At 35.8% G+C, this 25,700-nt stretch overlaps 2 protein-coding genes across 15 annotated transcripts in view; one reads left to right on the forward strand and one right to left on the reverse strand.

The window, feature by feature from the left end:
• ATM (ATM serine/threonine kinase) overlaps nucleotides 1–25,700 on the forward strand; it is a 142,826-nt gene that overhangs the window by 105,520 nt on the left and 11,606 nt on the right. For 6 of the 7 annotated variants that reach the window (XM_082476826.1, XM_082476827.1, XM_082476828.1 and 3 more), the window contains 15 exons: nucleotides 136–255; nucleotides 3,366–3,600; nucleotides 4,102–4,269; nucleotides 5,348–5,461; nucleotides 6,176–6,393; nucleotides 6,908–7,119; nucleotides 8,034–8,143; nucleotides 8,514–8,672; nucleotides 9,129–9,267; nucleotides 10,101–10,183; nucleotides 11,574–11,714; nucleotides 12,477–12,593; nucleotides 20,439–20,588; nucleotides 22,539–22,704; nucleotides 24,387–24,473. In XM_082476826.1, coding sequence (XP_082332952.1) covers nucleotides 136–255; nucleotides 3,366–3,600; nucleotides 4,102–4,269; nucleotides 5,348–5,461; nucleotides 6,176–6,393; nucleotides 6,908–7,119; nucleotides 8,034–8,143; nucleotides 8,514–8,672; nucleotides 9,129–9,267; nucleotides 10,101–10,183; nucleotides 11,574–11,714; nucleotides 12,477–12,593; nucleotides 20,439–20,588; nucleotides 22,539–22,704; nucleotides 24,387–24,473 — 2,219 coding nt within the window. Of the gene's footprint in view, nucleotides 1–135; nucleotides 256–3,365; nucleotides 3,601–4,101; nucleotides 4,270–5,347; nucleotides 5,462–6,175; nucleotides 6,394–6,907; nucleotides 7,120–8,029; nucleotides 8,144–8,513; nucleotides 8,673–9,128; nucleotides 9,268–10,100; nucleotides 10,184–11,573; nucleotides 11,715–12,476; nucleotides 12,594–20,438; nucleotides 20,589–22,538; nucleotides 22,705–24,386; nucleotides 24,474–25,700 lie in introns of those variants that run through there. The other variant, XR_014267987.1, reaches the window with a different exon arrangement.
• The window catches only part of LOC309667894 (protein MFI), a 182,589-nt gene that overhangs the window by 19,834 nt on the left and 137,055 nt on the right, over nucleotides 1–25,700 (reverse strand). For 6 of the 8 annotated variants that reach the window (XM_082476901.1, XM_082476895.1, XM_082476896.1 and 3 more), the window contains one exon: nucleotides 19,664–20,313. The exons of 1 other annotated variant lie outside the window; for it this stretch is intronic. In XM_082476901.1, the coding sequence (XP_082333027.1) occupies nucleotides 20,265–20,313 (49 nt within the window). In that variant the 3' untranslated portion in view covers nucleotides 19,664–20,264. Of the gene's footprint in view, nucleotides 1–19,663; nucleotides 20,314–20,476; nucleotides 20,564–25,700 lie in introns of those variants that run through there. One more of the 8 variants, XM_082476894.1, reaches the window with a different exon arrangement.

A 25,700-nucleotide genomic window follows, 5' to 3' on the forward strand; every position in this document is an offset into this window, starting at 1 on the left:
TTCTACTACCTTATGCTGCTGCTTGTGAGTGTTAGTATTATTAGATCCATACCAAGGCCTATAATGGGAAGTCAAATTTTATCTTCCTGCAAACCTCTTCTTAGTTTTTAAGTGTCTTGTCTTTTCTGCCACTAGAGTTAAAGAAGTGGAAGAGTTGTGTAAGGGCAGTCTTGAGTCTGTGTATTCCCTCTACCCTACACTTAGCAGATTGCAGGCCATCGGAGAGCTCGAAAACATTGGGGAGCTTTTCTCAAGGTATGTGATTCAAATGACTGTATTCCAAAGTATAACCTTTCTGTTACCAATAGGGACTTCAAAAAATAAAAACTATATAGAGACCAGCCGTAGGTTTATTTCCTTTTATCAAGATATAAGTAAATTAACCTAATGAACTGTGATCTTGTTAAAATAAACATTTTCAAAAATTTTCATTGTAAAAATTCAGGTTTTTAAAATTTAACTATTGTGTTTTTCTCTTTACAGCTTTTTCCCTGTTCTACCCTAGATGAAATTGTTTCCTCATGTTTTTTACCATAGCACATTATACTCCATTCTGTTTTAGTATCACATTGCATTAGTGTCATTTTATGTATACTCTGCCATGCTGTACTAGAAGCTCCCTAAAAATAGGGCTTGCTTATTCTTTTTTTTTTTTTTTTTTTAAATTATTTATTTGTTTATTTATTTATTTATGGATGTGTTGGGTCTTCATCTCTGTGCCAGGGCCCTCTCCAGTTGCGGCAAGCGGGGGCCACCCTTCATCACGGTGCGCGGGCCTCTCACTATCGCGGCCTCTCTTGTTGCGGAGCACAGGCTCCAGACGCGCAGGCTCAGCAATTGTGGCTCACGGGCCCAGTCGCTCCGCGGCATGTGGGATCCTCCCAGACCAGGGCCCGAACCCGCGTCCCCCGCACTGGCAGGCAGACTCTCAACCACTGCGCCACCAGGGAAGCCCTTATTTATTCTTGAATCCTTTGTATCCCTAGTGCTTTTTCCTGGTGACCAATTCTTAGTAAACAGTCAATGTTAATGAATATGGAGTAAGTGTTTAGGGGAGATTGCCTCTTATAATGGTGAAAAGGAAGTGATCTCACTTTCCAGTGTTCCTGGATCTTTCTCTGTTAGGGAGTTATAAGGAAGAAAGGGAAAGTTTGATGAGCTGGTACCAAATACCTGTGCTCTAGGACAGCAGTTCGCAAAGTGTGGTGTAGAGATCCTGGTTTTCCCAAGATCCATTCAGGAGTTCATGAAATCAAAACTGTTGTTACAGTTATAGCAAAATGTTATCTGGTTTTTTTGCTCTCATTCTCTCATGAGGTATAGTGAAGTTTTGGTGAGGTATCAGAGAATAGCCACAATTATCTGAAAAGACTATTAAAATACTCCTCCCTTTTCCAACTATGTATCTGTATGAGGCTAGATGTTCTTCATATACTTAAGCCAAACATCATAGCACAGCAAACCAAATGCAGAACCAAAGATGAGAATTCAACTGTCTCCATTAAGCCAGACATCAGAGAGGTTTGCATAAATGTGAAACAGTGCTCTTCTCGCTAAATTTGTTTTGTTTTGGGAAGAATAGTTATTTTTTTATAAAAAATGTTATTTATGATATATGATATATAGTCGATTTACTATTATTTGAAAATAAATTAATACATGTTAGATTTTTCTCAGTTTTAGTTTCTAATAAGGTAAATATTAATAGGTATAATCCAATAAACAAAAGCTCTTTGGGGATCTTCAATAATTTGTAAGAGTGTAAAGCGTCCCTGAGATTAGAAAATTTGAGACCTGCTGCTCTAGGATCATTTTGGGAGGAATTAAAGTTTTGGTTCCTGTGAATTTGTGTTACTGTTTCCTTCTTTTTTTTTTTTATAAATTTTTTTTTTTAATTAATTAATTTATTTATTTTTGGCTGTGTTGGGTCTTCGTTTCTATGCGAGGGCTTTCTCTAGTTGTGGCAAGCGGGGGCCACTCTTCATCGCGGTGCGCGGGCCTCTCACTATCGTGGCCTCTCTTGTTGCGGAGCACAGGCTCCAGACGCGCAGGCTCAGTAGTTGTGGCTCACGGGCTTAGTCGCTCCACGGCATGTGGGATCTTCCCAGACCAGGGCTCGAACCCGTGTCCCCTGCATTGGCAGGCAGATTCTCAACCACTGCGCCACCAGGGAAGCCCTGTTTCCTTCTTTATCAAGCAACTAAAAGAGCTTTCATTTCCTAGTCATCACCTTACCATCTTCTTAGTCTCCTTGCTTCATCTTAATTTCTCTTCATACAATAGGCCTAAAGGATTGGACAGTATTGCTTAGTTTGAACATCTGGGAAGCACTCTGTTCATATAAACTGATTGTACAATATGCGTTTTCTCTTCCTTTAATAAGTAAGATTGGTATATGAAACCTTTGCCAGATGCCAGCATTTCCTTCATTGGATTGTTCTTTCTTTAACAGCTGCCATTTTGCATAGAGTCATGCCCTGTGCCTGGCAGGCACAGTAGATAATGAGTTTATTACATTTCCTTGCTGACTGTCCTTTTTACCACAGGGAGCATTGAAGCTGGACTAATGGTACAGATGTTCTGAATGACAGGCCTGATGAATGTGTTCTCATTTCAGAAGAATGTTAGTTTAGAAGTGCTGCTTTTTGTGAGGTTGAAGAGTATTTTTAAGAAAATCTTGAAAGTATCATCTATAAAAATATTAAATCACTATGCTGTATACCTGAAAGTAACATAATATTGTAAATCAACAAGACTTCAGTTTAAACAAAGAAAGAAAGAAAATCTTTAAATGTTCATCCTCTCTTGGGTTCTCTGCTGACTGACCCTCAGAGGTCTGACCACATTGTAGGTTTCTAAACTATGGTCCTTATTTTATATTATTTTAGAAGTTCCAGTCATGTTACTGCAAAAATTCCTTTGTGTCCTGCCCCCCAGGGGTGCTTTGTGACCACCTAGAGGGGTGGGATAGGGAGGATGGGAGGGAGACGTAAGAGGGAGGAGATATGGGGATATATGTATATGTGTAGCTGATTCACTATATATATATATATATATATATATCTGTATATATATATATATATATATATATATATATATATTCTATAAAGCAGAAACTAACACAACATTGTAGAGCAATTATACTCCAATAAAGATGTTAAAAAAAAAAAAGAGAAAATGTTGGACCAAGTCAAGGATAGGTAAACTATAGCCCGCAGGCCAAATCCGGCCCACTGCCTGTATTTGTCAATTAAAAAAAAAAAAAATCCTTTGTGTTTATTAAACCTTAAGTTTCACAACCTGCATATTAGCAGGGTTTTTTTTTTTTCAGTTCTCTTATGTGAATTCTTTGATTTGGCTTTCAGATCAACAACAGATAGGCAGCCCTCTGAAGTATACATTAAGTGGTGGAAACATTCCCAGCTTCTCAAAGACAGTGATTTTAGTTTTCAGGAGCCTATAATGGCTCTACGCACAGTCATTTTGGAGATCTTGATGGAGAAGGAAATGGAAAACTCGCAAAGAGAGTGTCTTAAGGACATTCTCACCAAGCATCTTGTAGAACTCTCTGTATTAGCCCGAACTTTCAAGAACACTCAGGTAATCAGATTTAAAACTATGTCATCTCACCTCTTGACCTTGCCTTTTATTACCCAGAAAATAGAAAGCGTAAGTGAAAAAGAAATGTCATTTGAGAGACAGAGATTGCTATTAAAACATTGTATAGCATAATTGTTGAAGACTTCCCATTTTGGAATTAGACCTGAGTTTGAGCCTTGAACAAGGTACTCACCTTCTCTAAACCTCAATTGCCTGGTTAAAAAAATGAGAAGCTACCTAACTTACTCATTGTATTTATAACAAGTCAGCAATTTTATATACTGTGTATAAACACACATAATTATATATATGTCTTTATATAAAGAGAATAACAGATAGGCCGACATCGGGCCTGGGGAAGGCAATTAGAGATGCACTTAAGACAGTCCTGACAAATAGTCAAGTCCTCAGTGAATGGTAGTAACTGCTTTTATTAGTAGTAGTAGTGGTAGTAGTAGTAATAGTAAAAGTATTTATTCTTATTTGTCATTTTCATTTCAGCTCCCTGAAAGGGCAATATTTCAAATTAAACAGTATAATTCAGCTAGTTGTGGAGTCTCTGAGTGGCAGCTGGAGGAAGCACAAGTATTCTGGGCGAAAAAGGAACAGAGTCTTGCCCTGAGTATTCTCAAGCAAATGATCAAGAAGCTGGATGCCAGTTGTACAGAGGTTCACTTTTTTTCTATTGGCCAAATTCGTATTTTACTGTTATAAGAAAAATTACTGTGCATTAAAATATTTAAAATAAAATTTAAAGTAATTACCAATTTTATTAAAGCTTTTATTAAAGCTTTGACCCATGAACAAGAAATTGTTAAAAGGAGTCTTGAAAATTAATATTTGTAAAAGAAGTTTAGAAAGTATTCATTTTTCCTATTATAGCATTTGTATCAGTCCATCTTGTTGTCCCAGTGATAAGCCTCATTTTTTTAAACTTTCTACAGTATGTGGGAAACAAAGAAGAAATAGATACTATAAATTTGAAATGACAAAAAAAATGGAAGAGGAAATGCATGAGAGAACAAAACTTTTAGAAAAAAGCAAGTTGGAATAATTGGGTTGTTAATCCAAATACCTTGAAAACATCATGTCTAATATTTTATCTAACATTACCTATTTTAGTTATTGTAAACTTGATTGCTTCTTCAACTCTATCTCCAGCATATGATGGGCAAAGTAGCAGCATTTGTAGGAATCATGAAGTGTTTTAAAGGTTTGGACACAATGATGTCCCTCTGACATACACCTACTTGGTGAATATCAACTCTTTGTACTTTTGGATAATGGAAACTTATATTACATCCTCCATCACTAGAGAATTCATCATTATACGAAAGCCCTGGGAACTCATATGATATGATGTTTAAATATTGCTTAACAGTGTGGACTCAAGGAAGTTACCTACTCTCTTTGACCTCAGTTGTAGTTTTCTAATTAAGGATAATAATAGTACTTATTTCTTAGGGTTCTTGTGAGGATTAAATGAGTTACTATACATAAAGCTGGTAGAAATGCCTAGCATATGAAAGTACTCAATAAATGTGAGTTGTTCCGATAATAGTAATAATAGTAAACAGTAGAGAATGATTATTTTATAAACCTACGTATTTGGAATTATTAAAATAGTTGTAAGGTAAAAGCAAATGAGCAAAGACATTTTTAACCTGCTTTTTTTCCCCTGCGTGGAAGATTTTTTTATATAGTCATGATAATGAATTACATTTTACGATTTTGCTTTCATATACAGAATGATCCCAACCTAAAACTTATATACACAGAATGTCTGAGGGTTTGTGGCACCTGGTTAGCAGAAACTTGCTTAGAAAATCCTGCAGTCATCATGCAGACCTATCTAGAAAAGGTAAGATTTTTGAGCAGCCCTTAAGAGAGTTGTTTAGCATGAACACATTTGATCTTTTTATTGGGGTCAGATGTATTTCAAAGGCAAATAAAAGTACGATTTTACTTTTCTAAATATTATTACTGTTGTAGCTCTGTATACTCTTCAGGGCAGAATGAAACAATGTTACAAAAGAAGGAGCATATTTGGAAAGTAAGCCCAAATGTGTCTTCTCTCTACCCCCATCACCAGCTACTCTTTAAACAAGTTGTTTCTGATAATTTCTCCATTTACTTATTTGTAAAAATAGCTGATTAAGGAATATGCAAGTCAACCTTTATTATTCATTTGAAGCCCAACGCTACAAGTAGGACTGGGACTCCAGTGCTACTACCGCTTTTGACCTTCCTGTTTCTCCCTCTTATTTAGTTTAGCTAATTTTAGAAATAGCTACTTCACTAAATAAATGAACATGAAAAGCATAATGTGATTTTTAAAAAATTTTATAGAGCTTTTTGTTTTTGCACTGTTCTTTGCAAATATTAGCTATTTTGGTTATTTCTGCCATGTCAGAGTTGTTTTGAAAAGTCAAGAAAATACTGTACTTCATATAATTTAGCTTATATACATATATATAAAGTAAACTTTAGTGTGGATATTTCTTTGATCTGAGTAATTCTTTAGATGTATTTAGTATCTGTAAATATAATATAAATGGATTGTTTTTTCTTGAAGGCAGTGGAAGTTGCTGGAAATTATGATGGAGAAAGCAATGATGGGCTCAGAAATGGAAAAATGAAGGCATTTCTCTCATTAGCACGGTTCTCAGATACTCAGTACCAAAGAATTGAAAACTACATGAAATCGTCAGAATTTGAAAACAAGCAAGCTCTCCTGAAAAGAGCTAAAGAGGAAGTTGGCCTTCTTAGGGAACATAAAATTCAGACCAACAGGTAACTAGGGGTCTACAAGTGACAAGATATACAGATATACAGTATATATACAGGTATAGAGAACCAGATAAGAATTCATGCTCTGGTTCTAAGCTAATTGTAAAGTATATTGATGTTAGCTTCTTGTTTTGCTTTTTTAGTTTGTTTGTTGGTATCATAGTTGAAGAAGAGATAGGTGTTGAAATTAAATAGAGAGGAGTTACCTATTTTGATGTAATTAAATCCTTTATTCAAACCTGCTTTTGGTCTATATATTTTAGTGTAAGTAGAGAATAACGTTAACGAAATACCTTGGATAGAGTCCACTTTGTCTTTGGTTGCCTAAGATAGCTTTTGAGTTGCACAAACTTACTTTAAGACAAAACTAAGTTTGTTCCCCTTATAATTCTTAGAATTTTGCTTTTTCCCCTAAGGTGGACACCAGATTTTTCATTTATTTTGTATATCTTATATGATGTTGTAGTTCTATAAAATTTGATGGCTTTTGTGTTTTGCTTTAATTATCCAATGTAAGATACACAGTAAAGGTTCAGCGAGAGCTGGAGTTGGATGAATGTGCACTCCATGCATTGAAAGAAGATCGTAAACGCTTCTTATGTAAGGCAGTTGAAAATTACATCAATTGCTTATTAAGTGGAGAAGGGCATGATACGTGGATATTCCGTCTTTGTTCCCTCTGGCTTGAAAATTCTGGAGTTTCTGAAGTCAATGGCATGATGAAGGCAGGTTTTCTTTTTCAACCCAATGTTCTAGCCTGTGCTTTAAAAGTTTAGACATAAGCCCCTCAGTGTCATGGATTTTGTATACTTTGTATCCTTGGCACTTGGTTCAGGGCTCTACACATAGGTACTTAATTAGCTCTAATGATGTAGGTTTATGTGGCTATGAGAGAATTTAGGTCAGTCTTTTCCTATATCTTTGCAATTGCCGTAGGAAAGTACTCAGAATGCTAGACTGGGAGATTTGGAAAGCAGTTAAAAATGATGTGATCACAGGTGGGGTATTTTTCCCTTGCTTTATTCTTTTCTGGGATTTTTTACGATAAATTATTTTTGTAAATGGAAAAAAAGATTTTAAGAAAACATTAAAGTGGCAGTATTTTGTAGATTTTTATTTAAAAAATCTTAGGTTTTATTGATGACACCTAATATTAAAGTTATGTTGACAAGGTATATATTGGCAATCAGTTTGAAGCTTAAAAGTAAAATGGTTCTTCTGGCTGAAGAGAATGATACAGCCAACCTTTGCTCCTAGTGTACATTAAATCCTGTTACTTTTAGCATGTAGGGAAAAATAGTTATTCCCTGTTATTCACACTGACTTCTCAGGAGTCAAGATTACAATAGTCCTTATATCCACATTTGTCCTCTTTGGATTCACTAGAATATGAGCAGTGCCAAGTATTCCAGTTCTGAACACAGTTTGATTTAGGTTCAAATATTATGACTTAACAGTGAATCAATCTAGACTTTAAGATAAATGATAAGTAAAAATATGTGATTAGTGAAGTTTTATTTAATATCTGCTAGATGATTGCACTAGTAGAGGAGCATTTTCTTAGAATAATTTATTTGCTTAGTTGTGAGACTATTTGAAATGCATTGTTTTTTTAATTTTGTGTTCTTTTTAATGGTAGAGAGATGGAATGAAGATTCCATCATATAAATTTTTGCCTCTTATGTACCAATTGGCTGCTAGAATGGGGACCAAGATGATGGGAGGCCTAGGATTTCATGAAGTCCTCAATAATGTAAGTAAACCTGAAAATCAAACCACAGTTGCTTTTCTTTTATATTATTATATACTACTGTTCCACTCCAGAAAGTGGCAATACAAAAAAAGTTTAGTCACTCATATTAATTATGCTATATAAGGGCAAGAATAAAGATTTCCTTTTGTCTCCTCTCATGCTGCACATAAGTTACTCAATTTCTCTCTCTTTCTTATTCCTCATGTACTTCTGTCTCTCTCTCTCTGATACATACCCATACTCACACAGTCCACCCACTGCAGCATCTAGTACAGTAACACATATCTTTAATGTTAAGCAAAATTTAAAAGGTTATGGATTTTCTTTTTTTTTGTTTCCATAAAACTAACAGTTCTTAATTTTATGACAGCTCATCTCTAGAATTTCAATGGATCACCCTCATCATACTTTGTTTATTATACTGGCTTTAGCAAATGCAAACAAAGATGAATTTTTGACCAAACCAGAGGCAGCAAGAAGGAGCAGAATAACTAAAAATGCACCTAAACAAAGCTCTCAGCTTGATGAGGTATTTGGATTGAACATGCATACCTTTTTGAATTGTAATATTCATTTTTTCCCAAAATATTCCTTTCTTAAGTCTCAGGAATTCTAAGAGTGTGTGTTGTTGACAGTATTCAGTTTGTAAATCCTTTGATATTGTGATGCTACCTAAAATTGGTTCAAAATTCCTGAATATTTCCCAAAGCATAAGAAATGCCAAAAGTATTTTTACCTTTTTCCTCAGAGCAATGAGCAAAGAAAAAATAAATTTTACAAGTTACCCAAGTCATTTACTCTTGAGATTATTATATCTTTGATGTATTTCATTCATAATAAGGTGACTGTTTGTCTCTGAGGGATTATAGTCCTTCCATTGTCTAGCTTTGTGCATAAATTATTTTTCCTTTTGTTATTATAACTCTGAAAAGTTTGTCTTGGGTATTTGCTTATGTAATATTTTTGGTTTGTTTTTTATTAATAGGATCGAACCGAGGCTGCAAACAAAATAATACGTACTATCAGAAGCAGGAGACCTCAGATGGTCAGAAGTGTTGAGGCACTTTGTGATGCTTACATTATACTAGCAAATTTAGATGCCACTCAGTGGAAGACTCAGAGAAGTATGCAGTTTGAAAGAATGAGTGTTGCCTTCTTGCTGTGTTATTCTCTGTAGGGATATATTAATTATAGAGCTTAATAATGTAAATCTGTTCAACTCACACACATTAATTATAGATGTGAAAGTCCTGATGATTACAACTCACACATGATTCAAAACTTAATTTTTGTCTAATAGCTTCAACACCCCTCCAGTCACTTTTTTACTTAATATCTTTTTGTGGAACTGTTAATAGGTGACTGCACTCTAGGACTTAAAAATGGAAAGACCTTATCATTTTCTCCATTATTCTTCTTGCTGTGTCTATTTAAATAATTATAAGCTGCTATAATATTTGGTTATTTGTATCTCTCTCCCCATACTTTAATAATTGTATTCTTTTTTCTGTTCAGAATCATATCTTCACATTTAAATTCTTATTATTTTAAAATAAGAATGAGGCTTCTCATAGTGTTCCTCTCTAAGCAAACAAAGACTACTGTCATGTCCTTTAGTCACATTTAATAGTAATATGACAGGAGTACATTATCTATGTGCTATTTACACTGTATATAATTATCTTAAGTTGCTCGATTTGACCTCTCAGGTGAATCTGGTCTAGTTACCAGTGCCAGGTAACCTGCAAATTCATTTGTAAGCCATGTTAACCATTGTTATGCCCTGACCCTGAGCGGCATTGTGTCCCGAGCCCTTGGTCTTCATTTCTAAATCAGGGCCTGAACCACAGATTAGCCACAGTTTGGGTTTATGGTATCTGCTGAATTCTCCTGCTTTACCTTCAGTACTATTCCTCAATTTGCAGTTGTCACTGAAACCTCTTTGTTTTAAATACAGAAGGCATAAGTATTCCGGCAGACCAGCCCATTATCAAACTTAAAAATTTAGAAGATGTTGTTGTTCCTACTATGGAAATTAAGGTAATCTACCATTAACTGTTTTGATTTTTTAATTAAGCTAAATTACTCTTTAGTAGGTTAAACCATTTGAAATAGCCTTTTTTTGTAGGTCAAAATTGGTTAAATATTGGCAGTTTCACTTGTTTCAACCTATAGTTGTTGTTGTTGTTGTTGTTGTTTTAATATTTATTTATTTGGCTGCATCAGGTCTTAGTTGCGGCATGCGGGATCTTTCCTTGTGGCGCTCAGGCTCTTAATTGCGGAGTGTGGGCTTCTTTCTAGTCCTGGTGCACAGGCTCTCTAGTTGTGGCACGCGGACTCTAGAGCGTGCGGGCTTAGTTGCCCCGCGGCATGTGGGATCTTAGTTCCCCAATCAACGATCGAACCCACATCGCCTGCATTGGAAGGTGGATTCTTAGCCACTGGACCACAGGGAAGTCCCCAGCCTATAGTTTTTTTTCTTTATTGGATTCCCTTTGCCCAAGACTTAAAATACTTAAAGGCCTCTCCTGCTTTCTTTTCTTTTGCCTTCATTTTTACAGCTGTCATCTTTCTTATGAAGATGTCTATAGACTTATTTTCATTGGCCAGAAGGAAAGATTTCATGTGTTTATGCCAAAATTAAGTTTTAACTGAGCAAGAAAGTCCCTAATTGTTTTATACTGGTTTTTAAAATTCTGTATGCATTAGAATGTATTGACTGATGTATTACGGTATTAAATAATACAATATGTATTGCAATATTAAATTGACTATAATATACATGACACTTTCAGCTATGTCCTGATGGTCTTTTATTGTTAGAAGTACGATGTTGCCAGGGATATATGTAATAATAAATGTTACAGTTTAGAAAATGATCATTTTAACTACATTGTAAAATCTCTCATTTGAGTTTGTAGTTTAGTGTTTAATATCTGTAGTTATTTGATTTGCAATGTAGCATCATCATGTGGATTAACCTATCAGCAAGTCATTTAGCTGAATATTTCCTGAAAATGCCAGATTTAGCAATTACAACCAAGGAAACTCCTCTCTGTACTTTTCTAAAATTTACCTTGTTTTTGTGAGGAGATGACTTAATTTATACAGATGACTTAACATATACAGGTCAGTGGCAAGACCTGTACCAGGATTTTCAGTAGTTTTTCAGTAACACTATTCTAACTTTGTATGCCCTACTTTTATTAAGAGATGTTTAGGGAGGTAAATTTTATCTATGTCACTTTTTAAAGCCTTTCCAATGTCCAATCTTCTTTCTTTCATTTATAAAGTCACCACTTCAGTTCTTAACCAACAGCACATTGTCATTCATTCCTCTGTTTAATATTAAAATTGTCATTTATAATTCATTTTTCTTTAAATGCAAATTGTGTATCTGAGCTATTGTCATATTTATACATTTTATTAGGTGGACCCCACAGGGGAATATGGAAATCTGGTGACTGTACAGTCATTTAAAGCAGAATTTCGTTTAGCAGGAGGTTTAAATTTACCAAAAATAATAGATTGTTTGGGTTCTGATGGCAAGGAAAGGAGACAGCTTGTCAAGGTGAGATTTTCCTTTTGTTGTTAATGAAAAAAGTCAAAAAGAAAACTTTAGTTGATATTTTCTTCCTACTTTGGGTCTTTATTTTTATTCTGAATAATTACAGGTGAGGAAAACATAAAGTAGAAATATATTGTTTTCTAGAAGCAGAATGCTTTTCCTCATTTTTTTGTCTCTCTGAAAGACCAGCCTTATTATAATAGTTGGTTGAAGTAAAAGAATACTTTTAACATGTACAGACATGATGAGATTAACAATCAGCCTGCTTGTTATGGAAAAAAAAATTTTGGTGAGTGTTGCTTATTTTCTTGAATAGTTCAAGTTGAAGGCCCTTGCTTCAATATCCTGAGTCTGGCACTGTGCTAAGTGCTATTAAATGTATCAGAAAGCGACAGCATTCCTCCCTTACTCTGCTCTTAAGCTCTTTGGGCCTTGCTGGGAAGTAGTAGAGAAACAACAGTGCTCCTCTACCCTGGTATTTTACAGTGTGCCCTAAAGTGGAGCGGTTCCAATTATTTTAATTACAAAAGCAGCAAGTGGGGGGAAACTTCTTATTTCTACATTGGTCTGCCTACCCAGTGGTATAGCTTATTCTAAATGAAAGAATAGTATTAGGTCTTAATTATTTAAGAGACTATTACGAGGAGCATAATCCTCAGATTGATTTCTAAGTGCCCTTTGGCTGTCCTCAGATGACTCTTCGTGTGATTTTATAATAAAGAAAATGAATTACGCTTAGTTATTTGTGTTTTGGTTATTCTGAAGGGCCGTGATGACCTGAGACAAGATGCTGTCATGCAGCAGGTTTTCCAGATGTGTAATACATTGCTGCAGAGAAATACTGAAACCAGGAAGAGGAAGTTGACTATCTGCACATATAAGGTAACTAATTTATACTTCTGCTGCTTTATCAAGAACATGTAAAAGACACCATTATTCAGGCAGGGGTCAGCAAGCGTTTTCTGTGAGGGACCAACATTTTAGACTTTGTGGGCCACATAAGGTCTCTGTTGCATATTCTTTTTTTTTTTTTTTCTTCATAACCCTTTAAACCTGAAAGACCATTCTCAGCTCACAGGCTGTACAAAAACAGTCTGGGACTGGGTTTGGTCCAAAGGCCATATATTGCCAACGTCTGATTTAGACAATATTTTTCTTTTGTAAAAGTACACATTAATGTTAATTGCAGGAATTTTTTGTTTCAAGAAATCTTGTTTCCTGTAATAATCAGCTAAAGTATTTTCCCCTTATGTTTGACCATTTGGCCTATTTCTGGTATAAAAGTGCTTATAAGAGGAAAAGTGATGTTAAAAAGAAAATAGTGATTCAGTGAAGAATATAGTATATAATATAGGGTTTTAAAATTTTAAATATGTTAGTTTTTGACTAGGTAATACATTTGCATGGTTCAAAAACCTAATAATAGAAAAAGGTATAAAAAGGGAAGCCTTCTCTTACCCTTTTCCTTGTCAACCTCATGCCCCCTTGTAAGTACCATTTTCATTTGTTTCCAGTGTTATACAAATAGAATATATGAATATATTTCCTTATTTCCCCCCTTCCTAGAGAAATGGCAACATATATATATATATATATATATATATATATATATATATATATATATATATATATATATTTAATTCAGCAATATGTTATAGAAATTTTTCTCTTTTTTTAACAACTGGTTTATGTATTAGTACATAGTTATCATACAAGTCCCTTTCATATAAAATGGGCATCTTGGTTGTTTGTAGTCTTTTGTTGTAGCAAACAATGCCATGCTGCAATAAATAACATTGAACATATAATATTTCATATATGTGCAGGTGAATCTGTGGGATAGACTTCCTAAAGTTGGATTGATGGGTAAGAGTAAATGCACCTATAATTCGCTAGATACTGTCAGATTACATTTAATAGAGGGATGTACCAATTTGCATTTCCTCCAGCTTTTTGCCTGAGAAGATAATTCTCAAGTCACGTTATTTTATTAATTAATCATTTTGGGCCCTTAAATGAGTGTTCATCTAGCATGTTTACATTTTTAAAAATAGCTGTAAACCTTCATTTTGAAGGGCCTGTTTTTTATAGGTGTTCCTTTCTGGTTTCATTCCTGTATCTCCTATTTGCCCTTTATTCTTATGTCACTGCTGTAACAAGGCTTATTTATTTATTCATTGTTTCTATTTTGGCGAAGATATAAATAAATTACGATAATTACTGTATAGCAGAGAAGCAACCTTTCAGAGACACTTTTATGATAGTCTCATATCTGTTTCTTAAACCTGCAAAATGGTATATACCACAAGTGTTTATTTTCTCTAGTGAGTTAACCCTACGTAACCTCAAGGTATCCCAACCATCAACTAAGACTAGTTTAAAAATATAATAGAAAAAAGTCCCTTTCACAATAATATAATGTATATAATGTGAATAAACTGCCTAGGATTACTGTTAATAAGAAACATGCGGGGCTTCCCTGGTGGTGCAGTGGTTGAGAATCTGCCTGCCAATGCAGGGGACACGGGTTCGAGCCCTGGTCTGGGAAGATCCCACATGCCGCGGAGCAACTGGGCCCGTGAGCCACAATTACTGAGCCTGCGCGTCTGGAGCCTGTGCTCCTCAACAAGAGAGGCCGCGATAGTGAGAGGCCCGCACACGGCAATGAAGAGTGGCCCCCGCTTGCCGCAACTAGAGAAAGCCCTCGCACAGAGACGAAGACCCAACACAGGCATAAATAAATAAATAAATAAATAAATAAATAAAATTTAACAGAAAAACAAACATGCAAGACTGTATGAAAAAAAATTACAAAACTATAACCAGAAAGAATAAAGGAAAACTAGGGTAAGGGAGAAGTCCCATGTCTTAAATGGGAAAGCAGTGAAAAATGTCAGCTCATTTCTAATTAATGCATAGACAATGAAATTCCAGTAAAAATTTTTATATCATGGAAACATTTAAAAGTTTATCTTGAAAAATATATTGGTGAGAATGACTAAAATGTCTTTGATAAAAAGCAACAGGTGAAAGTGGACTCTGCCTAATCATATGAAAGCAAATGGTAAAGCTTTAGTAATGAAGATGGTATAGTTCGTGACATAAAAATAGATTAATAGCCTTGAAACGGATGTTTATATATACATTTATAAGAAATCAGTATAGAGCTTTGACTTTTAGAAAGTTCCTGAATAAGCCTAAAAATGCTATTAACTCTGGGTATGATGGGATTATGGATAATACCTGCCTTTTAATATATTTTGAATTGCCCTAAATGAACATTTTTTTAAATTATAAAAATAATTGTTAAACTAAAAACACCAAATAGGGGAGTAAGGAAAAAGAAATTAGATCTACCCTCCAAAATTCTGATTGAGTCAGGCTATTGTAATTGAAAACTGAACTTTTTTAGAGCTTCTTAATTGCCTACAGAAATAGAAATATAAAACTCACTTGTTAGTTGGGTGAGGTTGAGGGGTGGGAAAGCATGAAGAAAACACACTTTTTCGTAATACCTTCAAGTTTGTGAGAAATTTGTCATGTGAAACTTTGTAGGATATTAACTAATATAATTGATGCTTTCTATTAGCAGTGAACAAAAAAACAAGTTCTCGTGGAATGCTAAGAGCAAAAGTTTAAAAAAGATCTGTGAAATCTATCCTGCAGAAGGACTTCTTTGGTGTGGTTTATTAGATCAGTGCTGCTCAAATTTAGCAGGCATCGTAATCCCTGGAAGGGTTTGTTAAAACACAGATGCTGAGCCCCTAGAATTTCTAATTCTAGGATGGAGCCTGAAAATATGCATTTCTAGCCAGGTATCAAGTGATGCTGATGCAGCAGTGTTTCAGGAACCATACTTTTAGACCCACCAGTCTAGTTACTTTCCTGTCATTTGATCTCGCTTAATTATAGGACAAAGTTGATGAGCTGCTAACTGTCCAGGTACTTTAACGATTGCTGAGAAGTTTTTAGAGGGCAGATATTCAGTAACGTGAATGAAAGAAAATTTTTATGCTCTAACTGCCAGACTTTTAGATAGCATAGATGATGACTGAAGAACTGGGGATACAATGTGTTGCAAAAAGTTTGGGCTCTAAGATCACCTGGTTTTTTCAGAAAGCCACTCAGGTTTCCAAGCAGATAACACAGTTTAGTTTCCAAAGTTCATTGCTATAAAGCATGAGAGAGAGCAGGCCCTAACCTAAAATATTTTGAAGGCAGAAATGACTAAACTCTATTTCTACCTTATGACTTTTTAAATATCTGATTTTTACAGAGAACTATTTTACCAGTTAAATAGTGGAGTTATTTAATGTTACACATCTGAATATTAAAAAATAACCTCTTAATATGAGAGTTTAGGTTTGACTTTATTGTTTAGAATTATAATACTGGGCCAATAGATGTATGTTATTTTGAGATTACTCCAAGAATGTGTAAGTTATGTTATAGCTATATTGCTAGTTGTTCTTGATTTCAGTTAACGTTCCTGGAAGTTCTATAGTGTATGTAGGGAAGCAGTCTGCCTAGTCCAGGTCTTCTGTGGAGTCATTCCCAATCTGGCATTCAGGTGTCCTGTGATCATTGTGTCAAAAAGAAGGGTCATTGACTTCCTGAAATTAGCTCTTGGTACCCAAATGTCAGTATACAACCTCAAAAGGAGAGACCTGTATATTGAGGCACACCAGATACCTTTCATCAGAGAGAATCACATGGAGATGAAGGAAGACAAAGTTCTTATTGTATATGCTGACACTGAGACATAGCCCTCTGATAACTAGAATTGGTGTGACTGGACTAATTTATCTCTACCAAAACTACATTTTTAGAAAGTATATTGAACAACTAGCCTAAAGGTTTAGATATGAGAGGATTCATTTTTTAAAATCAAAGTCTTATATAAACAGCATTTACGTGCAGAAAGAAGCTTCGTACTTAATTCTTCATTATGCCTTATGCCAATAAATAATTTTTCTTCTTTGTGATATATCTTCCTTCTCAGTCAGGATTCTGGGAGAGAAGTCGTAATGCCCTAAGGCATTCACTGTACATAATGAATTAACTTCATTTCTATGTATCTAGGATGGTACTAGCTGTGTACCTTGAGGTAATTTGAGAAAATAGTCATCAATCATTTTTTGTGACACCCAGGCAAAATACTCAGATACTCAGATGAAATAGGCTATTCCAAGGAATCTTAGTACCTGAGGAAACACTGCCATTTGCCTTTTGAAACTTGAATTCAACTGTTTTTACATCAACCAACATCACAGTTGAACTCTGAAATGAGATAGAAAAAAGCCAACCTGGTCCTTTCTAGATCAGTCTCTTAACAAAAGACAAGGGTTTGATTTTTTTCCCCGTAACTAGATATTAATAGAGAGTAATTTTGGAAAAGGGATCTTTGATGGAATATACTAGGAGGCAAGAATGTTAATGTGATCAAGCATTAGGGGTCACAGCTAGCTTAAAGATAGGGCTGGGTTTTCTGGAAGGAAGACATTTAGAGCTACTTAAGCGGGAAGGAAAATCGGTTGGAAAGGCTATGAGATCCGTTCATTCATTTGTTCAATAATTGTTGATTTACACACCTAGTGTTGTGTTAGATACTCTAGTAGGTGCTGGGGATATAAAAGTAATAAAACATAGTCCTAGTTCTTAAGGAGCTCACCAGGGGAAACAGACACACAATTATAATGCAAAGTGTTAAGTGCATTTTTAGAGAATGAAAAGAGCTAAAGATAGAGGAATCATGCTTATCTTTAACACCACTGGGGAAGGCCCAGGCTGAGGGCAGGAAGAAGCTCCAGTGCCACTGGGGCACAGAATAGGGAGAGGCTTGGACACCAACTCCCAATGGCCCCTCAACACAAGGCCGTCACCCACAGGGTCACTGTGACTTACTGGAGCAAGCAGAGTCTTCTGGGCCAGGGTTCTTCTAGCTTGTTTTTCACTGTACCCAATTAGGAGGCCTCACCGCATTAACAGGCAGCCAGAACCTGTTTAATGGTTGCTTACTAAAATGCCTGTAATCCAGCACTGCTCCTCAGATTATGGCCCTGCCTCTAAAGAGAGGGCCCCGTTTTGGGAGCTTCTTGGCCCTGAGAGTGAGCAGAGGCTCAGGAAGGATACACAGCATGGGATTCACAGTCTCTGTCCTTCCGCTGCTGGAGACAGTTTAACACCTGAGGGAGTTTGAGAGCAAAGGAGGGACCAGCCCTCTCTGCCCTGCCTCATCTGCCCCTGACTGTGCTCCTATAAGAAAATTGATAAGTAGCCTGAAACCCATGGTACCAGGGCCTACCCTGTGTCCATGATCCTTGGCAAGCCCTTCCACTCACCCCCTTAATTAGAGTGGGTGGCCACAGAGCAGAAGGAAGCCTGAAGGCCTGAAAAAGGCTTTAAAGCACAAGCCTTTTGCAAGGGCCCTTCTCAGGAACCTCAGGGCATGGCTCCGGTTCTACAGCCCCCAGGACCTACGCCTGTGAACATCCAGGGGCTTATTAGCCTTAGGATCTGAGCAGCAGTGTGTTCCTAAGGCTGAGCCCCACCAGCTGCCTCATCCAGAACTAGCCTCATTTTGGCATCTTTGAGACAGCGTGCTGGCCCTGAGCCTACTCATCTAGAGAGGACAGTCGTAAAGTGTTCAAGGCCCAGACACTGTAAAAGCTGGGGTAGAGCCCCCATGAGAGGAACATGAGCCTTGCTCTGGGATCACAGCTGTAGAGGACCATTTCAGGGGAAGGGCAGAGTGGGCAGAAGAGAGTAGGGGTATGTGTGCAGGCAAGGAGGTGGGGGGAGTGGTGACTTAAGACAGAAGCATCTTATATTCCCTATATCCTAATTTTGTTTCACTTCAGGGCTTTTCACTTCCCTTTGCCTGGAATATCTTTGCATGAATTATTATTCTTTCAGGTTTTTCTCTAATGTCACCTCTTCAGAGACACCTTCTCTGACCACGTCTCTATTACTCATTTTTTTAAATGTATGTTTTGTTCTATTATAATACTCGTTACCTGGCATCATTAAATGTCTATTAGTGTATACGTTCTGACACCAGAAAGAAGCTTTATGAGGGCATGGTCTTCATCTGCCTCGTTGCCACTCTATTCTTAGTGCCCTAGCACTGTGTGTAACACATAATAGACTCTCAACAAATACAGTTACTAAATTAATGAAAAACCTCCTTCATGTTAAGACACAGAACATAAAACAGTAAAACATATTTGAGTACATTAAAATTAAAAATATAGAATTAAAGATACTGTAAAGACAGGTGGCTGAGAAAACGAATTTTAAAATGTTAATAACACAAAAAGGATTGTTACAATATTAACAGCAAGAAATTTATATATAGACTATGTAAATAGCTCTTACAAACTAGTAATAAAAAGACAAGCCAGTAATTAAAAAGGTAAAGAATACAAACAGCCAGTTCACAAGAAGAAAACATTTGAATAGCCAATAAGTCTTATCAGATTATACTCTACTGGGAATCTGGAAAATACGAATGAAAACCACTGTGAGATACTATTACACACCTCTTGGATTGACAAAGTATAGAAGTCTGACAATACATTGGGAGGTTATAGAATAAACTCTGCTAATGGGTATGTAAATTGGTACAACTACTTTGTATAGTTACTTGGCAATATATGGTTAACTAAGTTGAAGATGCATATCCCGAATGACCCAGCTCTTCAATTTCCAGGTACATGTATACCCCAGAGAAACTGAAATATATTCATTAGATTAATTCATTGCAGCAGTGTTTCAGGGAAATCTGGAAATAATATAAATGTTAATCAATATTCCGATTGTATAAATTGGATAATTGTGGCATATTTATACAAAGTACGGTTGTTAAAACGAATGACTTAGGATTAAATGTACTAACACAGTTAAGGTAAAACAGTGTTGAGTGAGAAAAAAGCAAATTGCAGAAACATACATATAGTATAAATATTCTTTATTTAAAGCTTACAATTACTTATGTATGTATAGCTTTGAAATAAAAATACTGTATACCCAAAAATACAGGAACATGATAAGCAAGTTAGCAGTCATCTTGTTGGTAGGGAGGGGCATGGGGTCAGTGAAGGGTACAAAGAGAGCTTTGTCTCTTGCCCAGCAAATATGAATAATCTTAGATTTGATAAAGCTGTTTAGTAGGTAAAAGGGTGTTTGTTTATATTATTTTCTACATTTTATGTATATTTATAAAATGTCATAATTTTTCATGTTCCCAGTAAAATTGCTTTTATGTTTAGGAATACATGTCCTCTTGGTGAAGCTAACGAGACTACGAAGCAAGAATGCATACACTTTCGATTATTAAAGTATACTAAAATTGACACTACATTTGATATTTTCCAAAGTGAAATTCTTTGAATTTGATATTAAAAGTATAGGAAAGCAAAGTTAATTCCTCTGCTAAATGGAACAAACTAAGTATGGCTCAGTCGCAGATGATGAGTATAATTAACAGGATTGACCTCTCAGGGATCATGGAGACTGAGAGAAGAGCAGGTTCTCAGAAGTCTATGCAGCAGCCTAGAAAAATCTTGTTCTTTGAGCTTGTTTATTTTCAGTTGCTTTCTTCCTGTGGACAGAAAAATAATAGTATAACTTGAAAAAATGCTTCACGCTGACTCTGATAGTTGAGTAATCATCACATGCTCTTTAATGCCTTTCCATAATCAAAAGATACTTAATCTGTAACTTCAGGTGGTTCCCCTTTCTCAGCGAAGTGGTGTTCTTGAATGGTGCACAGGAACTGTCCCTATTGGTGAATTTCTTGTTAACAATGAGAGTGGCGCTCATAAAAGATACAGGCCAAAGGATTTCAGTGCCTATCAGTGCCAAAAGAAAATGATGGTGAGTAACACTCAAAAACGTAAGTTATTGCAAGATTATCTAATAGCTTATTAAAGCTGATATCAAATATTATGGAATGTAAAAAGTTTTAATTTCATCAGGTAATTGTTAATGACAGTAAGTATAAGAAAGTAAGCTCACCAGAATGAAAGTGTGTGTGAGTGAAAAAGGAAGGTTTTTAAACTATGTTAAGTGTCAACCCTTGTCCTATGAGAACTTAACATTATTCAGTGTATGCAAATCTGCTTCCAGTTTGGGGTAAGCTAATTCTTAACAAAACAAACAAACAAAACACTAACTAAAACCAAAAAAAAAAAATTATGAAATAGAGACATTCAAAGACATTTGCCACATCACACTGGCCATCTGGTCTGACATTCATTCACCCAATCAGTGACATTTATTGAATGTGTCCTCTCTACCAGATACTATGCTGAGACTTCACAAATATGACTAATCACCATCATACTTACTCCATTTTAAGATGAGAAGAAGTTCTGAAGATTTTGCTTATTACTCCAGGTCAATGAGCTAATAGATAGTGGAGCAAGGATTTAAACCTTGTCTGTCCAACTCTAAAATCCATTTACTTTTTCTTTTGTTGTGCTTTCTGTTATATGTTTTTTAAAATGTATGGTAAAGTACTATAGGGATTGTAATGGAAAGGTACTGTGTAGGCACAGAGGAGGAAGTGATCAGTTCTACCTGGGACAGGGAGGAGTGGAGAGAATCAGATTCAAGAAAGACTTCATAGAGGAGATTTTTGTTTGAGCTGAGTTTTATAAATGAATTGGTTTTCCAAGCAGAGGAACATACAAACAAAAAGGAAGGAGGCATGAACAAGCAGGTAAAGATAGCATAGGCTTAGGTTTTGAGGAGGAATAGACGAGATTGAAGCAGTAGTCGTTAGTCAAAAAATGGAATGTTATGAAATGTTCAGAAATTTGCACTGTATCCTGTAGGCAATAGAGAACCCTTGAGAAGGACAGTAATATCAGATTGGCATTTTAGAAAACTCTGACAACACTTATATTTTTGAGGGTTATATTTTTGAGAAAGCTGACCAGAGGCAGGAGGCGGAGTCTGAACTAAGTAATAACAGTAGGAATGGAGAACAGGCAGTTCATATAAGAAATATTAAAGAGGCAAAACTTAGATGATTTGGTTGCTGTTTAGAAGTGGGGTTGGTGAAAAAAGAGTATCAGTGGCACCCAGTTTCCTGGTTGGTATGATGGAGTAGGTGGAGAAGCTATTTACCGTGTTGATGAATAGAGGAAGTGGCTGAGTTTTGCCAAAGATGAGAAGGTGAATTAGTTTGGATTTGGAAATGATCCAAGTGAAGATGTTGAGTGGGAAGTTGGAGAGGCACATCAGGCTGGAGCTTATTAAAGATACCTGAGCCAAAGATACAGATTTGGAAGTCATCAGTCCATAGATGAGGACTGAGCCTTTTGAAGTAGATGTGCTTTGCTTCAGGAAATTATTGTATAGTAAGGAAATGTTGAAGGACAGATCTGAGATGTGTCAGCTGCTTTGCCATCCATCCGGGATTGATTCTTCCATTCTTTCTCTTTTTCCTGTTTCCTGTCACATGCCTAGTGCTGTGATACACCTGAGACTATCTGGAGCTACCTTTGGCATTTTTGTGTTTACTTCCACGTAGATTACAGAATCATTCAAATTAGAATTGAATTAAAACAAATAACAGTCACTGTTGGTATGCCACCTTCCCCTAAAATTAACATGAAAACCCTAAAGGGATTATAACTTGTTATTAATTGCTTCCCTGACCAGACTTTTAGCTTCTTGTGGGTAGAGATAATATCTTGTTCATCTTTTTATTGCCTTTATATCTATCATACTATTCTCCTATTGAAACTCCTAGTAGACGTCAGTTAAATTAGTTGAACAGAATATTCAGAAAATAATTTTATATTTTATCTATTAAAGGATGTACAAAAAAAGTCTTTTGAAGAGAAATATGAAACCTTCATGGAGATTTGCCAAAATTTTCAACCAGTTTTCCGTTACTTCTGCATGGAAAAATTCTTGGATCCAGCTGTTTGGTTTGAGAAACGATTGGCTTATACTCGGAGTGTTGCTACTTCTTCTATTGGTAATCTTACACATTTTAGTAGATTCAGCACCTACATTCTGAGTTACAGGGGGATGGTGGTGGTGATGGTGTTTGTTAACCAAACCATCTTCATCATTAGATCATTGTGTTTCTTGTTCATCCTGATTCTTAGCTTCTAAATGTAGCTCTTCATAGCTTTGGCAGGAGAGAATTTCTTTCTTTCAGGTAGGGAAATAAGACTGGTTATTTTTCTTCATTGCTTAATAGTGAATATGGCTTATTTTCTTTCCCCTCAATGTATTATTTTCTGGGATTTTCTTTGGAAAATAATAAAACTCGTGATAATTCCATTTAAGTTATTTCTTTTAATTATTATTGTTCTTGCATACAGCCTCTATAATACCATGATATTAACACCCAAAGATTGATTCTGATTAATAGAATTTTGGTTTTGGAATAGAAATAATGATATATATTTAAATATTCTGTGTACAATATATATTTTGGCTTTTTTGATTTCTGAGAGATTGGAATAGTTAGATAGGGCAGTTAACACAATCTTAGAGTATGAGAACCAACAGGAATATCAGTGATCTATTGTTTTTTAATTAAAGACCACTCTTTTCATCACTTCGGTACAATACACCAGGAAGGCAGGACATGTATATTTTGAAAATTTTCTAGGTAATAATGAAACCCTCTTTTTTTCTACAATGAGAATCATTAATCTGATGCAACTAATTTAGTTTACAAACGAGAAAGTAGGCCCAGTTAATGACAGAGCTAGCCATGCACCCCAGGCATCCTGACACCCTGACCACTACTTTTTCTGTAACACCTCATAGTGTGTTTCATTAGGTTTAAAGCATTTTAAAGCATGTTATCATCTGTGTTAAAAACAGAAATGTAGGGGCTTCCCTGGTGGCGCAGTGGTTGAGAATCTGCCTGCTAATGCAGGGGACACGGGTTCGAGCCCTGGTCTGGGAAGATCCCACATGCTGCGGAGCAACTAGGCCCGTGAGCCACAACTACTGAGCCTTCGCGTCTGGAGCCTGTGCTCCTCAACAAGAGAGGCCACGATAGTGAGAGGCCCGCGCACCGCGATGAAGAGTGGCCCCCGCTTGCTGCAACTGGAGAAAGCCCTTGCACAGAAACGAAGACCCAACACAGCCATAAATAAATAAATAAATAAATAAAATTTAAAAGTGTTAAAAAAAAAATAAACAGAAATGTAGTTTTTCCTGGATATATATACCTGATGAAATGAATTATTGACTAATTTGTGTTAAATATAATTCATCAAGCAGAAGAAAGTTTCACTGAAGAATGAAGAATTTACCCATAGGTGCCTCAATTTAAAAGTATACTCAATAAATATTTGAGTGTATATAGTTCACTGCTTTGGCCCTGGTAAATAATGGGTCTCAATTTTCACCACACTCAATTTTGAAGTATTAATATTTTAATATATGTGCTTATTAGTAAATGGAAAACTTTTTTAGCAAATCATCTAGGATTTGTAAAATGCAGTATAAATGAAAATAGCTGGCAAGATTTGACTTAAACTGAAAATGGCCAGTTATGTACATAATTTCCTTCAAGTAGGCAAAAAAGCCTAAGCTACTTAAAAATTATATAGAGTCAGTGGTATTAGTTGAAATTATGGCTAATTGTGTTTTAGAAATAGATTATATCAGTAATTTCAGATTTTTTTTTTCTAGTTGGTTACATACTTGGACTTGGTGATAGACATGTACAGAATATCTTGATAAATGAGCAGTCAGCAGAACTTGTACATATAGATTTAGGTAAGTAACAAAAGATATGTTTCTTTGTTCAGTAAATATTTGGTCATCAAGAAATGTTGTTTGCCTGCCAGGATATTGCAAGTATGAGAGAGAGAGAGAGATCAAAACAATAAATACTGTTTAAAAAAAAGCATAAACACAGTGATGCTGGAGGGAGTAGCTAATTCTGCCTTGGATAATGAGTGACATTTAAGCCAGGTCTCAAAGAAAGAAAGGATAATCTAGAGAGAAGATAGAGCAGATACGAAGGGAGGAATAATGAAGTTGTAGCATGTTTTAGGAATGGTGACATTAAATGTGGCTGGAGTGAAGTTTGCATGTAGTTGAGTAGCTTGAGGTATAGATTGGTACTAGATTATAAAAAGCCAGGCCAAGAAGTTTCAACTTTAATCTGTTAAACAACGGGAAGTAAATGAAGATACATTTAATCAGGACATAATCTTATTTGATTATTGGAAAGATAATTTGGGGAACAGTATCTACGCAGTAGGAAAACAAACTAGGGGATGTTATAATAGTTTAGATGAGATAATGAAAGAAATAATTTAGACAAAAGTTGTATGAAACAGGAGTTGGATTTGGGGGACATTTTTGTAGTAATTTTGCACCAGTGATATTAGATGTGGAAATAGTGGGAGAGGGAACTCCAAGATAACTGAAGTTTCTAGCTAAGGAAAACAGCAGGTTTTGTAGAAAATAAGAAACTGATGAGTTTAGTTTTGTACGTTGTTTTGAGGTATTATTGGGATTTCCAGGGGAAGTAGACAGTTTAATATGTAGGAAAGCAAAGATGTTGAGCATAGTAAGAGATGTAGAACTTTTCAGCAAATAGAGTTTAGTTGAAGTCATTGGACTAGAGGAGGTTCTAATCTTGTACATCATCCTTGATGAAGAGAACTAAGGATGGAATTGTAGGGAATATCAGCATTAAAAAGGCTGAGTCTTGGGAATTGCCCGGTGGTCCAGTGGTTAGGACTTGGCACTTTCACTGCCGAGGGCCCAGGTTCAATCCCAGGTTGGGGAACTAAGTTCCCACAAGCTGCACAGAGAGGCCAAAAAAAAGGCTGAGTCAGAAAAGAAAAAAAAAAAAAGGAATAACCAACAAGTCATAGAAACTAGAGGTAGGGATATCTTGGAAGACAAGAGAGGATAAATTTTCATGGAGGAAGAAGTGCTGTGCTCAGTAGTATCTGATGCAGAAAGGTCAACTAAGATGAATGCTGAAAA

This window comes from Balaenoptera physalus (assembly GCF_965194825.1).
Source record: "Balaenoptera physalus genome assembly, chromosome: 10".
In the NCBI taxonomy this organism is placed as follows: domain Eukaryota; kingdom Metazoa; phylum Chordata; class Mammalia; order Artiodactyla; family Balaenopteridae; genus Balaenoptera; species Balaenoptera physalus.